This window comes from Hordeum vulgare, chromosome 7H, assembly GCF_904849725.1.
Source record: "Hordeum vulgare subsp. vulgare chromosome 7H, MorexV3_pseudomolecules_assembly, whole genome shotgun sequence".
Classification (NCBI taxonomy): domain Eukaryota; kingdom Viridiplantae; phylum Streptophyta; class Magnoliopsida; order Poales; family Poaceae; genus Hordeum; species Hordeum vulgare.
In genome coordinates, this window is record NC_058524.1 from 629,995,102 (window position 1) to 630,011,986 (window position 16,885).

General features: G+C 46.7%; 1 protein-coding gene across 1 annotated transcript; it reads right to left on the minus strand.

Annotated features, from left to right (window-relative positions):
• Positions 1–5,414: 5,414 nt before the first annotated feature.
• LOC123413436 (oryzalexin D synthase-like) lies at positions 5,415–11,127 on the minus strand. Its single transcript, XM_045106371.1, has 2 exons — positions 10,700–11,127; positions 5,415–6,372 (listed from the first exon to the last, which is right to left on the minus strand). The coding sequence occupies exons 1-2, from the start codon at positions 11,125–11,127 to the stop codon at positions 5,415–5,417; spliced, it is 1,386 nt and encodes a 461-aa protein (XP_044962306.1).
• Between the last annotated feature and the right edge of the window lie 5,758 nt (positions 11,128–16,885).

Genomic DNA, 16,885 nt, shown 5'->3' on the forward strand with positions numbered 1-16,885 from the left:
ATGATGATGATGAGTTATATGACATAATATTTGATTAAAGTGGATGCATGCCCGTGATTGATATATGAAACCCTTAAACCCCTGCTTTCAGAAAAAAAATAAAAAACCCAACGTAAGGCAACTGGTGGCGCGTGGATGCCTTTTAGTCTCGGTTGGTTTCAGGAACATGGATTAAATGTCTGCGCCCCCAGGTGTGCTCTGCCAGCCACGTGGAAGGGCGTTAGTCCCGGGTCGTGGTCAACCGGGATGAAAGGGGGGTGGGCCTTTAGTCCCAAGTTATTAGTCCCGGTTGGTGACCCGGGACTAAAGGCCCTTACCAACCGGGACTAATGCCCGTTTCTGCACTAATGTACTTTGTCAAGTCTCAGTCGAGTAAGATCTACCCAAACCCTAGAAAAATTGTTAGATCAATTGTTACATTAGTTGCGATCTTGATCTTATTTGTTGTGGCATTTAAATGCTTTAGCTAGGTACTCGTTTATGTTGTTTTACGAGAATAAGTGTGTATGAACTTTATGTATGAACTTGTATTAATTTGGTCCTTTCGGTATTGAGTAATTAAGATGAGTCGGCAATGGATGTATGATGACCGATGCTCTCCCCAGTTTATTAATGGTGCGGAGGTTTCTGTGTGCGGCTCATGCAAACCAGCGGGGTGGTTTTATGTGTTGTACATGTGATGTCTGTAAGAATGATAGCACTTACTCTAAGTCAAGAGTCATGCAAGTCCACCTATTTACGTCCGGTTTCATGTCCGGCTATAACTGTTGGCCCAAGCAAGGAGAACGAGGGGTTCTAATGGAAGAGAATAAAGGAGAATAGGATGATGACAACTAACAAGTGTTCCCTGAATACGATGGTACTACAATGGGGGAAGAACTGAAGAAGAGGACCAAGAGGAGCCCGCTGATGATCTTGGTTGGGCCATTGCTGATGTAGAGAGAAACTGCGCAAGTGAAAAGGAAAAGTTGAAGTTGTAGCGCATGTTAGCGGATCACAAGAAAATGTTGTACCCAAATTGCTAAGATGATGAGAAGAAGCTCGGTACCACACTGGAATTGATGCAATGAAAGACAGAGAATGGTGTATATGACAAGGGATTTGAAAAGTTGTTGATAATGTTAAAGTAGATGATTCCAAAGGAAAACGAATTGCCCGACAGTACGTACGGAGAAAATAAGGCTATCTGTCCTCTAGGATAAAACTTATTTGCTAAAAAGTTGAGAGGGTTATGTGAAAATCTAGATGCACCTCGTGTACAAAATGGACAATCGCTTTCGAAGTATCATGGTTTTGAATGAAAATTCATGTGTTACAAAGGCATTTCACGTTTTAAACTTATTTCAACTCTAGACTTTTTGTGCGTTCAATATGTACCGTTCAAAGCCACGTAAACAATGTTCAACCCTGTCTCACTTCCTTTGCTATTTTTCATGCATTCAATGATTTATTTGAGTTAAATGACCCTGCAATTTAAAAGCACTACAAATGAACTCTGAAAAGGCAGAAACTTGGCATGATATCATCATTTCACCCACATAGCACCTCGTGTTCAAACAGGACAATTTTTTTCGAAGTATCATGGTTTCGGACGAGAACTCATGTGTTACAAATGCATTTCATTTTTTGAACTTATTTTAACTCTAGACTTGTTGTGCGTTTAATATGCACCATTCAAAGCTATATCGTCAATTTTCAACCATTTCTGACTTCATTTGCTATTTTTCATGCATTTAATGATTTATTTGAGCTATAAAACTAGAAGAGCTAAACACAATCAGTTTTTTATTCAAACACCCATTTAAAAGAACCAAAAAATTACCAAATTTAATATAATGATGAAACACACTAATATTAAACTGTAGGAAAAAGAATCACTCAAAAATCTATTTTTAAAGTAAAGATATTCACAAATTGGTGATTCACACAAAATTCACACAATTCAAATTTAAACTATTCAAATTTGAGAACTACTAGCACTAATAGAAATTTTATAATTTTTGTGACCTAAAGAAAAAGGATTCATTCAAAAACTATAAATATTCTAACAGTTATTTCAAATCTAAAAACAAAAATTGTCCTGCTTAGAAAATAAAGCCAACCAAAAAAGAGAATATAGATCTTTAGTCCCGGTTGGAGCCACCAACCGGGACTAAACGACCCTTCCCGCGTGAAATTTCGGCCTCCGAAAAGGATACCTTTAGTACCGGTGGTGGCTCCAACCGATTGATGCCTTTAGTCCAGGTTGGAGCCACCAACCGGGACTAAAGGTCTCTCATTATATATAGTCATGTCGTCCCGGCCAGTTACACCACAGGATCAAAGTCATCGACGGCGCCGCGAGGCCTCCTCGATGCTGAACCGCTCTGGTCGCCGCTCCTCATCACCGCCCTTGTGTCCTACGCCGAACCTCCACGCCGCCTGCCCCGTCGCCGCCCTCGTCTCCGACGCCAAACCTCCACGCCGCCCGCCCCATCGCCCCCTTGTCTCCGGCCTTGAGGTGACCCACCGGGCCCTCCAACTTCCCCAAGTTCCCCCCAGTGTTCTTGTCGTCGACACTAGCAGCAACATGGAATTAATTAGTATTAGGGGAATATTATTCATATGTTTGAGCTTATTTACTATATATATGATTGTGGAAGTGTTTGTGTTTGGATTTCTTGTAGCAGAAATTAAGCATTTTGTGAATGTTCATATTTAAGTGTATTTCAATGTAATGCATTTTGGCTATCTTGGTCGTTTGATTCCGAGGATTGAATCTCTTAGGAATTTTGTAGGTACAATTAATCGTTAAGAATTCCTAGGATTAATGTAGGAAACCAAAGAATATGAAATTTCAATCCTATGTTTTTGAAATTCCTACATTTTTACAATTATGTGAATTAAAGAGGCCCTAAAGAAATCCTATGTTTATTAAAGTTTATTAATTAGTAGTAATTTAAGTAATTATTGAATTTGTTATCGACATCGATGATGCTCGGCACGCATCCTCGTCGTTGACTCGATGGCGACAACCTGCTTGAGAGGCGACATGTCCCGGACTGGGCTACGCCTCGCTGGCACTGGGAGGTGCTACCTTCCGGGCAGCGCATCTTGGTGAGGAACCGGGCTCCAGTCATCGACCGGAGCTTCTTTTGTGGCAGTTGTGTGGGCCACTTTCTGTGCGGAGGCAGCCCGAGGAGGAATTACGTCACTGTGTCAGGGAGGAGGACTAGCACGTCTGTCGCTACTTGGTTGCGTTGGACGCCGGATTCTCCAATAACTGGCAGGTTCTTCAGGGATCTCACCCGTGCTAGGATACTGTGATGGCTCCTTTTCTTTGGGTGTCCATCGCCCGCACCTCACTACAGCGACAACTCTTTGGGTGATAAGTTTGATCAGGAACCGCTAGTGAACTAGTTTATTTTATAATATTCGATCTGTATTAGCTAGTGATGTTATATGATACTATTCGAGATGTATTAGTGATAATACTCGGGATGTATTCGATATTATATTTGATGACGCATTAAGTGGATTATTCGATGTATTAGTGATATTATATATATGGTGATCTTTCTTCTCGATTAGTTAATAAATTGGTTTATCTTTCTTCTCCATTAGTTAAGATACGGATGCTATCAAAAATATAGGTAGGCATAGGTCAATTCAAGAGTCCCCGCCGATGAGGAGTACTCGACGATCGCCAGAGGAGTCCCGAAGATCGCCGGTGAGGAGTCCCCGATGATCGTCGGTGAGGAGTCCTTGGCGATCGCCGGAGGAGTCCCCAACGATCGCCAGTGAGGAGTAATATTATATTATTCAAGATGTATTAGTGATATTATATGACTATATTGTTGCAATTGCCTTGTATTGAGAATGGTGTGACTTAGAGGACAGGAAATGTCGTTTATTAAAGTATATTTTAATGTAGTGTATTTCAATGTAGTTGACTTCATTCCAATCTATCCATAAACACAGGAAATGTCTGGCAACGATAGTATCCCTGAGTGTGATTACTGCGGCGATGATCGGAGTTTGTGCGTTAGGCGGCCTCACCTGCGAGACTACAGGTTCTTCACCATCAAGCTTGACGAGACCTTCGATGTTTCTATGGTACGCAACGTTGACAAGTGTTTTTTTGTATTCAACATGGCTTCTGTTTCTTTATTTCAACGTGTAATTTAAGTTTTAGACAATTCGACTAGTTCCTTCCTTGTCATGCAAGAAGGTATGTGTTGGAGAGGCTCGGTTTCGAAGACGAGGAGAGCTAACCTGACGACCAAACATGGTTACACATTTCTTATCAAAGTAATGAATGCAGTTAATAACATAGAATTAGGGTGCTCCAATTGAGACGCTCTTTGCAAGGCATATGGATTTCACGAGGACATGAAAATAACCTTCAATCTTCATCCTCAAGATCATATTGAAGGTAACATCTACATTTGGGAGGATGTCCATATGCTTCCTGTTTTACCTTCATGTGAATTTGTCAACCATATTTGTCAATTAATTTGCATTCTATATTTAAAAATAGTTGGTATTCATCCATACTAAATTTTTTATTTATATTTTACAGCTTCTTTCGTTTCTTCGAGTGAAACACAGAAATTAATTGACACGACACACTACACTTATGGATCACATCTAACTTGGGAGGAGAAGGATGTTCTTATCCACTTTATTATTGGTGCCCTGTTTGGTAGGGACAACTTCCCCTATAATTTGGGTAATGACCCAAATTATACATTTTACATGTCCTGTGCATAGGTTGAGGACGGATGACATTCACTGAAATATCTTGGTAAGAGTTGCTAATTAAGTACACTACTATTCCGTAAATGGTGTTGATTTTATTGCTAAGTAGAATATTGTTATGTTCTGCAACAGAAACTGCGAAATGATGTTGTGCCTCTATTGACGCATGGCAAGGGTCACATGACAATTAAAAGCCCACTCAGGGTTCAGTCGAGTTAGATCTAGCAACACCCTAGAAAAATACTATTCCCATGGTTTTGGAATATAAAGTGTATCAGTTTGAGCATGAGTATATTCAAACATGGGCATTGCTGATTTTCAAAATATAATGTGCATCTGTTTGACCATGTCTTTAGGAAAACAATACTTGGAATACATAGGATGCTACATTGGAATCATTGTATTCATCATGAAACTTATTTCCGTATTTCATTTATTCTGTATTGCGGATGTTGATATTCTATAGCCATTGTCAAACATACGCATGTTTGGAACTAGATGCATGCATGTTCATTGCCATGCCATGCCAACCAATACAGTGAAATGCATGCAGCTAGCGACAGTAGAAAATAACGGTAAGCAGCAGATGACTAGGTGGCGATCATGGGCACAACCTTCAGTGGCACGTCCATAACGAGAATATCATTGCTTGTATACCTCTCGGTCACGTCCACCTAATCAGGTGACATGCCCTGGGGCAGCTGCCACTCGAAGGCATGCAACATGGACGCCACCATGAATGGCACGAGTAGCTCCACCATGGGCAATGCCGGGCACAGCCTCCGGCCGGTGCCTAGAGGGATGAACTTGACGTCCTTCCCCCACATGCCGAGCTCTGTCTTTCCGAGGAACCGCTCCGGCATGAACTCTTCGGGCCTATCCCATGCCACCGGGTCGCGCATGATGGACCACGAATTGAAGATGACGGTGGTGCCCTTTGGCACGGCATAGCCACCTATCTCCACGCCCTCCTCCACCACCAGGTGCGGCAGCAGCAGCGGGGCAACAGGGTGTAGCCGCATCGACTCCTTCACCGCGGCCTGCAGGTAGGGCAGCTTCGTCACGTCAACCTCCGTGATTATCTTCTCGTGCCCGAGGGCGGCCTTTATCTCGGCGCGCACCACCACCATCACACCCGGGTTACGCACAAGCTCCGCCATTGCCCACTCTACTGTGATCTTTGTCGTCTCCGTGCCTGCCGCCAGGATGTCGAACAACATGGCCTTCACCTCGCGGCGGCTCAGCTTGCCGGTGGTCATCAATGCCAGCAGCGCGTCCAGGACGTCCTGATGGTGCTTCCCCTCGACCAGCCGGGTGTCAATGATCTTCTCCAACACAAGGAACACACGGTTCATGTGCGTGCCTGTCCAGCGGCGAAGGCCCTGCAGGTCTAGCACCCGCAGCAACGGGTACATGTCCGACACGTTGGGCTCAGCGAGTAGCCCGACGATCTCCTCCATAAGGTCCCTCAACTTGTCCTGGCCGTCGATGGAGAAGAGGGTGTTGGTCAGTAGGTCGAACATGCCGTGGTATAGGACGTGGCCAATATTGACCTCTTGGCCGGCACGGAGGCGGAAGGCATCCAGCATGTGGTGCATGGCCCGCTCCCGGGCGCCCTGCGCCGCGGCCAGGCTGTGAGTTAATCACGTTGTCATGTAGGATTAGGAAAGAAAGCCAAACCGAGTCCTAGTAGTATTAGGATTCCTAGTCCTAGTCTATTTCCATAGTCCCTTGTGGACGTGTATAAAAGACACCCTAGGGGTATTGATTGTAACACCAGAAAAACGAAAAGCAATACAAAGCAAAGGCTCGACACGGGCCTTTAGCCATCAAATCCATCGATCAGTTTTATTCGTGTCGCTAGTTACGCAAGTTCCGTCAAGTAGCCGGCCGAAGCAAGAATCGCGTAGGCACGCCTGTACAGCTGCATACGCACGTTCAAAAGCCAACAATTGGTATCTAGAGCCTCGACGATCTACGATCTACGATGACGGACAGCGACGTTGAGTCGGTTAAGTCCGGCAAAGGCGGTGCCAAGGCGAACAAGAACGGTGACAAGGTGAAGAAGGGCGTCAAGTCAGCAACCAGTGGTGGAGGAACGAGCGGCGCCAACGTCCAGGCGCATCGCAACATCCCCATCCAGTACCCGATGCTCACCGACGCCAACTATGGCGTGTGGGCGGTGAAGATGAAGATTATTCTCCGAACCCTTCGAGTGTGGCAGGCAATCACGGACGACGACGTCGATGACGAGTCCGACGAAGGTGCCATGGCCGCCATAGCCCAGTCCGTGCCGAATTCCGTGCTAATGACATTGGCGGAGTTCGAGACGGCAAGAGAGGCGTGGAACGCACTCAAGGAGATGAGGATAGGAGAAGATCGCGTCACCAAGGCTCGGGCACAAGTGCTGAAGCGCCAATTTCACAAGTTGCAGATGGAGGAAACTGAATCGGTGAACGACTATGCCATGCGTCTTACTACTTTGGTGGGAGAGATCCGCGCGCTTGGTGCAAAGCTCGAGGAGACCGAGATTGTGGAGAAATTTTTCAGTTCAGTGACTGACAAATTCACGTACATCATCGGCACGCTCGAGCAGCTTTACGACATCGATGACATGACCATAACGGAGGTGATTGGACGCCTGCGGACGTGGGAAGAGAATGCTCGTGGCTGTCGAAAAGGCAACGGAGGAGGTAGTGACCAACTCATGTACTCGCGTACAGATTGGGAGTCCCCAAGTAGCAAAGGAAGGCGTGATGGCAACGAAGGCTCAAGCAACGCAACGCGCGGCGGACAAACCGGAGAAGGCAAAGGAAAAGGCCAACCACAAGGTCGTGGTAAGGCAGACCGATCTAAAGGGCGGAAGCAACGGAACTTGGATATGTCCGAGGTCAAGTGCTATAACTGCAACGAGATGGGTCACTTTGCAAAGAATTGTCCGGAGCCTGACAAGCGGGAGATCAAGGCAAATTTGGGAAAGGAGGAAGACGAAGGTCCAGGTCTTCTGATGGCCGAAGTTTGTGATCTCGCTGAAACAGTGGTTGTGAAACCAAGCCAGAAGGTGCTACTTCATGAGAAGAATGTGACACCTAAGTTATCCGGGGATCACAACGTGTCGTGGTATCTCGGCACGGGTGCCAGTAACCACATGACGGGATGCAAGGAGAAATTTCTCGAGCTGGAATATGATGTTGAAGGCTCGGTCAAGTTTGGTGATGGTTCAAATGTGGAGATTTGTGGGCAAGGATCTGTGCTCTTCGAGGGTCTCACAGGCGAACATCGCATACTCACCGGAGTGTACTACATCCCACGGCTTCGCAACAACATCATCTCTATCGGGAAACTTGACGAGAATGGATGCAAGGTGGATATCGAGAACGGAGTGATGACGATCTTCGACAACCTCCGGAACGTGCTAACTCGTGTTAGTCGCACACGGAACAGGCTCTATATCCTCAACCTTGATCAATCTCAACCGGAGTGTTGGCTCGCCAAGAGTGATGATGATTCGTGGTTATGGCATGCTAGATTTGGACATGTTAACTTCTACGCCTTGAAGAAGATGTCAAAGATGGAGATGGTATCAGGGATGCCAGTTATTGACCATGTTGATCGAGTATGTGACGGGTGCTTGGTTGGAAAACAGCACCGCAGGCCGTTCCCTGCTCAGTCTACCTACCGTGCAAGTGATGCACTCGAGCTGCTCCATGGTGATCTATGTGGCCCTATCACCCCGGCAACTCACGGAGGAAAGAAGTACTTCTTCCTTGTGGTAGATGACTACTCGAGATATATGTGGGTCGTTCTCCTACGGTCTAAAGATGAGGCGTTTGAAGCATTCAAGAAGCTGAAGGCTGCAACAGAGATGGAACACAAGCTGAAGGTTCGCGCTCTACGGACAGATCGCGGCGGAGAGTTTACGTCGAATGAGTTCAACGACTACTGCGAGAAGATTGGCATAAAGAGGTTCCTCACGGCACCTTACACGCCGCAGCAGAATGGGGTCGTTGAAAGGCGCAATCGAACCGTCGTTGACATGGCAAGGAGTTTACTCAAGAGCAAGAACCTGCCGGGGACTTTTTGGGGAGAAGCTGTCTCGACGGCGGTCTATCTTCTCAACCGGGCTCCAACGAAGGCGGTGGTCGGCAAGACTCCGTATGAAGCAATTTACGGACGTAAGCCGAATGTGTCTCATCTACGGACATTCGGGTGCGTGGCACATGTGAAGACGGCGGAGCCGCACCTCTCAAAGCTTGCCGATCGTAGCACCAAGATGGTGTTCATCGGATACGAGAGCAGTTCTGGCACCAAGGCATACCGTTTCTACGATCCACAAACCAAGCGTCTACGGATTTCACGCGACGTCGTGTTTGAAGAAAACCAAGCGTGGAATTGGAGCGCCGCAGCCGACGATGCTCCAAACAGTAACATATTTGCAGTTGAATTTCCAACTGATGATGATGCAGGGGAGGATGTCCAGGTGGTTGGCAAGACGCCCAACCAAGGTGACCACAATGGTAGTGATCATCATGGTGCCGACACCGACGACGACGCGCATAGGTCGCAAGGAGATAGCGACAACGCCGCGCACGACACAGGCGGAGATCTCGACGACAACATCGACAACGAGGCGCATAGTGACGACGACAATCAAGATGATGGTCACGGTCACGACGACTACGCCGACGACACGGATGTCGATGACACACCAAGGTCTCAGCCGTCTTCCTCAAGTGCATCAACACCGACACAATTTGTGTCGCCTCCCTCGCAAGCCACAACGGACTCCTCAGGGCCTCGTCGCTACAAGACCCTCAAGAAAGTCTACAAGTACACAAAGCCAGTTACGCTCGAGTACTCCGGACTATGTCTGTTCGGAGTTGAGGAGCCGGTGAACTTCGTAGAGGCGAGCAAAAGCCCTAGCTGGACGCACGCCATGGATGAGGAGATGAAGGCAATTGAGAGCAATGGCACGTGGACTTTTGTAACCCGACCTCCAAACCAAAAGACGATAGGTTTGAAGTGGGTTTACAAGTTAAAGAAGGACACGGAGGGTGCCATTATGAAGTACAAGGCAAGACTCGTTGCAAAGGGCTACGTACAACGTCAAGGAGTTGACTATGATGAGGTGTTTGCACCGGTTGCTCGAATCGAGACGGTGAGAGTGCTCCTAGCTTTGGCAGCACAAGAGGATTGGAAGGTTCATCATATGGATGTTAAGTCCGCTTTCCTCAACGACGATCTCACAGAAGAAGTGTACGTGGAACAACCCCTCGGCTACGAGAAGAAAGACGAACAAGCGGAAGTTGACAAACTCAAGAAGGCACTTTACGGGCTGATGCAAGCGCCAAGAGCTTGGAATTCAAAGTTAGACCAAAGTATGGTCACGCTCGGGTTCAAAAGATGTGCCCTCGATGATCCGAAGGACAGTCTAGAAAGCACCGAAGAAGAGGTGAAGATTGAAAACACGACCAAAAAGAAGTGTTGTCATCGAGCTACGGACGAGCCAACGACAGTAAAGACGGTCCATAAAATGCTGCAAGGGACGACAAAGGCCATGCCGATGATAACAGTTATGAGAAGCAACAATCGTGTTTGGGACCCAGGTCGAAAGTAAGGACATCGTGATTAGGGGGTGAATGTGAGTTAATCACGTTGTCATGTAGGATTAGGAAAGAAAGCCAAACCGAGTCCTAGTAGTATTAGGATTCCTAGTCCTAGTCTATTTCCATAGTCCCTTGTGGACGTGTATAAAAGACACCCTAGGGGTATTGATTGTAACACCAGAAAAACGAAAAGCAATACAAAGCAAAGGCTCGACACGGGCCTTTAGCCATCAAATCCATCGATCAGTTTTATTCGTGTCGCTAGTTACGCAAGTTCCGTCAAGTAGCTGGCCGAAGCAAGAATCGCGTAGGCACGCCTGTACAGCTGCATACGCACGTTCAAAAGCCAACACAGGCTGCGCGGGGAGAAGATGTGCGTGGCGGCGATGCCACGAAGCGTCTTCCACAGCCTGTCGGAGCTTGGCAGCCAGACCATGGAGCAGTCGGCGTGCGCCATGGCGCGCCTTGTGTCCGGGATGGTGCGTGCCGCAATGCGGCGGTCGTACTTGTTGAACGCTTCCCACGCAGCATCTCGGGAGGACACGAACACAGTGCTCACCACGCCGAGCTTAAGCATCATGACGGGGCCATGGGTCTGCGCTAGGCGTGCGAGGTTGCGGTGGAGGTTTCCACCGCGTAGGTCCAGGAGGTTGCCGACTATGGGCCACGGCCGGGGACCTGGCGGCCACCGCGGGGCACCTCCTCTCGTGTACGGCAACACGTGGTACAAGAGTGGCACCGCCAGGAGTGCTATCCAAACCAGCAACAGTTCAGATGCCATTATATGTTATGTGTAATAGATGAAGATTATGAGTTGCAGCAGGTAGGCTTCCTGTTTGAAGAAAGTATGAACGAATGCTTGCCTATATATAGCTAGTGCCGGCCGTTACCAACACAACGGGTCTTAGACAAAGGAAACCTGTTAGTTTTTTTCACTCAAAAAAATAGTAAGCTGTAGCACCGATAATAGCACGTTATAGCGTGTAGAGAATTGACTCGTTAAATTGATCCATATAAAATGCCTCGCTAATAGCACGTTATAGCATACTAATAGTATACTCAAAGGGTCACACTATTTTGTATAACACGTTATTGTTTTCCTTGGTACTCCCTCTATAAATTAATATAAAAATGTTTAAATTGTTAAAGTAGTGATCTAAATGATTTTATATTAGTTTATGCAGAGGGTATTACCTGAGCAGCAGGGTCTATGTAGTCTGCCCACTTGTGATTGGTAAAGGTAAACGCTTTTATCTGACGCGTCGGCCGAATCGTTTGGACAGTCGCGCGCCTAGCTGGCGGGTTAATGCAACATTTTTTCGTTAAATTTACTGAAACCATGTGTTATTTTCATACAAACGTTTTTCATGCAGCTTTTTTTCTCGTCCAAATTTGTTGCAACCAGCGTTCATACACTAGTGGGGACGGGGCCTTTAGCCCCGGCCCGTAAGGGGCTTTAGTCCCGGTTCACCAACCGGGACTAAAGGGGCGTGACTAAAGGCCTAACCTTTCGTCCCGGCCGTCTTACAAGCCGGGACTAAAGGTGCTCCACGTGGGCGCCTCGTAGCGCCCCAGGGGCAGGCCCTTTAGTCCCGGTTCGTTACACGGACCGGGACTAAAGATTTTCAAATTTTGCTGGTTTTGGGGTTTTTTTTTTTGAATGAAATTATTTTTGGGTTTTAGGGTTTTAGGGTTTAGGTGTTCGGGAGATTAACGTGATGCCTCGTTTGCTGTTCAGGAATTAGTTTTCATATAACTTAAATAGCAATATTTATGCATATATATATATATATATATATATATAAGATTAACTTATCTTACAAGCGATCATATATATACAATTATATGGAGATCTGAATTATCGGGACTAGAGCCCGTCTATTCGATTACATGGACGAACATCAGTAATGGCCCATTAGCTACACTAAATCGTCCTTTGTCTTCTATAGCTTCCGTCCTCAGAAATCCCGCAAGCTCCTCTCCAACAGCAATCGCGCGTTGCTCTGGTAGGACCTTCGTCCTCATGGCCGTGTGCTATATAAGAAGAGGAGATGAATATGAATATCAATCATGATAACAAAGAATGACGGGTAAAAATAGAGGTGTGAATGTTCATTGCTTACGTAGAATCTGTGATCCTTGAACTCAGAGGTAAACGTGCGAATGGTCTCGCAAACATAGTATCCGCATAGATGCGTTCCCCGTGGCTGCTGGTCGCACTTTACGAGAATAGAATATATATAATCAAAATAATAATCTAGCATCATAAATATATTGAAAATTAATAGAAGTATATCATACTACTACTTACCTGAGCCGCTCTAAAGGTCAGCTTCTCAGGAAAGTTACCGGGAGTCACGCACTTGAACCGCTTCCAAACCCTGCCCGACAAGGATAATGATTTGCTAAGTTTTTCATTAATTGATATATCAGAAAATCATCGAAAGAGACCGATAAAGCGCAAGAATGATTAAAATTACCCTTGGAGCATGTCCTGCAGGCTTTGGAACTGTTCCAAGGGTCTCGATAATGGGTCGAAGGCATCAACTCTTCCCTTATCAATTTGAATGTCTAACAGAATCGAATGAAAGCTACACATGTATGTATATATATATATATATGTGTGTGTGTGTGTGTGTGTGTGTGTGTGTGTGTGTGTGTCAGTAACTTATCAATTACACTTATAAGTGAATGGACACAACAGAGTAAAGACCCTCACCTGAAGTTGTATGGAAACAGTATGTGGTCACAGAAATTTTGATCTCTTAGAAGCCTTAGAAGGTTTTCCTCTGTCTCCTTGGGTTTGTCAGTTGGCGTCGCTATATGTATTTTATCTGGGTCAATAAACCCAATATTTAGGATGCTCTTACTTTTACAATCCAGAATCTTCATTATGCATAATAGAGTACAAGTTATATATAGACAATGAATTGAAATAACTAAACAAGTTATATGTAGACAACGAATTGAAAAACTTACAGACAATAGCAACTCATTAGCGATTTGTTGAGGGCGTCGCCATTGTACATCTGGAAGAGTTCATCAAAGTCGATATGGATTTCTTCGGAGCGGCCGTAGTACTCCCGTGGGACACTCAGCACGATCATCGTTCTCCCATTCTTTGATTCACTTAAGTACCATTTATGCAAGTAACGCATATTTGTTGGGAGATCATCTTTGCTGACCAAAGGCTCTCCCATGACAAACTGTGGCTTAGGGGCTACCACAGCCTTGGGTATCCTGTCGTCTTGGGAAGCCAGCAAATCTTCAACCGAGATACCACATTCAGCCGCCAACTCCTTTGCTCTTTCAAAAGCTTGCCCCTGCACCGGAGGGGGAACATTCTCGGTTAACACCTTGAGGGGTGGGATCGACTGTTTGTCCTGTTGTCGAAGCTGAGGAACGTCTGATTTTTTTCTTGCTTGTAGTTGAACTTGATTTGCTCCCACTTGCACTTGCACGTGAGCTGCTCTTTTTCACTTCCTTCTGCAATGTGCGTGTATAGTCATCGGGCTTATAGTGTAAGTCATACTGTGATGGAAGGGTTATGAAGTCTTTTGCCCATGCTATTTGCTTCTTGGTGTATTCCGGACGGAGCTCGGGTTCCTTCTTTTTCATCTGCGCATCATGTTGTTCCTTTGCTATCCTGGCGTTTTCCTCGGGGGTACGATCATAAGGTCTGATAGGAAGATTAGCATGAGGTAGCTTTGGGAGGGCTGACAGTTTGCGCTTTGGGGAGCTCTGTCGCTTAGAAATCATCGATGGAGCGTTCTTGCTGGCGCGCTACCGCTTAGTATCATGTGCGGGCGGCGGCGGAGACGGACGACCCAAGTCCGGCGGCGGTGATCGAGATGGACTCGTGTTGTGCTGGCCGACGTCATGTGGAGGGCTTGGAGGTAATGGAGGTGTAGGCGACCTGCGACGACTCGGAGGCGGTGTTGTCCTTGGGGCCGAGCCTGGAAGCTTGATGTAGTTATTGTCCCATAGGATGACTCCACCCAGTACTTCTCCGAGTGTCCTCTCATATTCGGGTCCGGCTATGTCGAGCTCCATATCATTAAACCCCGTCATGATTTCATCCACCACGCTTTAGCAAAGCCAGCTGGAATCTCACGGCCATGCCAGCGTGCATCAAGGCCAGAAACTAAAGCTTGTCCGACGGCCACCTTCATGGATATGTTCTTATTTTTACAATTCAGAATCTTCATTCTGCATAATAGAGTACAAGTTATATGTAGACGATGAATTGAAATAACTAAACAAGTTATATGTAGACAACGAATTGAAAAACTTACAGACAATAGCAACTCAAAAGCGATTTGTCGAGGGCGTCGGCATTGTACATCTGGAAGAGTTCATCAAAGTCGATATGGATTTCTTCAGGGCGGCCGTAGTACTCCCGTGTGACACTCACCACGATCATCGTTCTCCCATTCTTTGATTCACTTAAGTACCATGTATGCAAGTAACGCATATTTGTTGGAAGATCATCTTTGCTGACCAAAGGCGCTCCCATGATAAACTGTGGCTTAGGGGCTACCACAGCCTTGGGTAACCTGTCGTCTTGGGAAGCCAGAACGTCTTCAACCGGGATACCTCATTCATCCGTCCACTTCTTTGCTAATTCCAAATCTTGCCCCTGCACCAGAGGGGGGACATTCTCGGGTAACACCCTGAGGGATGGATCGACTGTTTGCCTGTTGTCCAAGCTGAGGAATGTCTGATCTTTTTTTGATTGTAGTTGAACTTGATTTGTTCCCACTTGCACTTGCACGTGATCTGCTCTTTTTCACTTCTGTCTGCAATGTGCGTGTATAGTCATCAGGCTTATGGTGTAAGTCATACCGTGATGGAAGGTTCGTGAAGTAGTTTGCATATGCTATTTGCTTCTCGGTGTATTCCGGACGGGGCTCGGGTTCCTTCTTTTTCATCTGCGCATCATGATGTTCCTTTGCTATACTGGCGTTTCCTCAGCGGTACGATCATAAGGTCTGATAGGAATATTAGCATGAGGTACCTTTGGGAGGGGCGACAATTTGTGCTTTGGGGAGCTCCGTCGCTTAGAAATCATCGACATTGCGTTCTTGCTAGCACGCTTCCGCTTAGTATCTGGAGCGGGCGGCGGCGGAGACGGACGACCCAAGTCCGGCGGCGGTGATCGAGATGGAGTCGTGTTGTGCTGGCCGTCGTCATGTGGAGGGCTTGGAGGTGACATGCGACGACTCGGAGGCGGTGTTGTCCTTGGGGCCGAGCCTGGAAGCTTGATGTAGTTCTTGTCCCATAGGATGACTCCACCCAGTACTTCTCCGAGTGTCCTCTCATCTTCGGGTCCAGCTATGTCGAGCTCCATATCCTGAAACCCCGTCATGATTTCATCCACCCCGACTTTAGCAAAGCCAGCTGGAATCTCACGGCCATGCCAGCGTGCATCAGGGCCAGAAGGTAAAGCTTGTCCGACGGCCACCTTCATGGATATGTTCTTGAATTTCTGATGGAGTTCACATGATGTTGACTCCTTGATTCCATCCACGGGGTAGCCGGACCGCCCTCTATCATTCTTCGTTCATCGTCGGGCTGGGCCTCAGATTCAGCCACGCTGCTTTTCCGCTTAGATGGGGCGCCGATAATATCAAGTGCAGGATCTTCCTGGCGCGGTACTCCTCTAAGCTCATCAATCTGCTTCTTTTGCTCGTTAATCCTGGCAAGCAACTGGTTGAACTTGTCATTCTCCTCATCCTGCTACCGCTTCTTTGCTCTCTCTCGGCTTCTGTAAGTGTCTTGGTCTCTGGCAAACCCAAGCCACCACGGGTAAGAAGGACCGAAGCCTCGCGTTCGTCCTCCATGTTCGTCATTGCCGAGGACCAGTGTGAGCAAATCTTTATCTCTATCTGCAGTGAACTTTCTTTGTCCCTCCTTAATTTCTTTCACTATCCTTTTCCAATTCTCCCTGGGTATCCTAAGATCGTCATTGCAGATGAGGTCCCCTGTTGTTTCGTCGTACGACCCACCATGCGCAAGGAACCAATTTCTTTCTCTCAATTCCCACTCATCACGGAGTGGTTCAGGTACGATGCCTTTATCTATCAGATCTTGCTGTTTCTTATCCCACTTTGGGATGGCAGTCTCATAGCCCCCTGGCCCCAGCTTGTGGTGATATTTCTTCTTGTCGGCATTTATCTTGTTCTTTTCTGATAATGCCTGGGCATCTTCTGACTCCTTGTACTCTTGAAATGCCTTCCAGTGATTCGCCTGCTTGGCTAGATACCCCTCAAATACTGACACTTTCTTTGTCTTCAGATAGTTTTTCCATAGCTTCTTCTTCCAGCTACGGAACAGTTCGACCATCTTCTTCAGAGTCCACTGCTTGACTTTGGCCCTCAGTTTGTCTGCGGCGTCTTCATTCTCACATTCTGGCAGGTTGAAATGTGACATGAGATCATTCCAAAGATTATCTTTGTACCTTTCGGCGACATAGTCAGTATCGGCTACCCCTTTGCGCTTGTTCCACTCCCGAACGCTGATCGGGACGTGATCCCTAA

Bases quoted from the DNA above. Each gene is read 5' to 3' on its own strand.
- LOC123413436 (XM_045106371.1), bottom strand. From the start codon at position 11,127: ATGGCATCTGAACTGTTGCTGGTTTGGATAGCACTCCTGGCGGTGCCA. The intron at 6,373-10,699 runs GTGTTGGCTTTT...ATTAACTCACAG, and splicing joins ATCTTCTCCCCGCGCAGCCT to CCTGGCCGCGGCGCAGGGCG.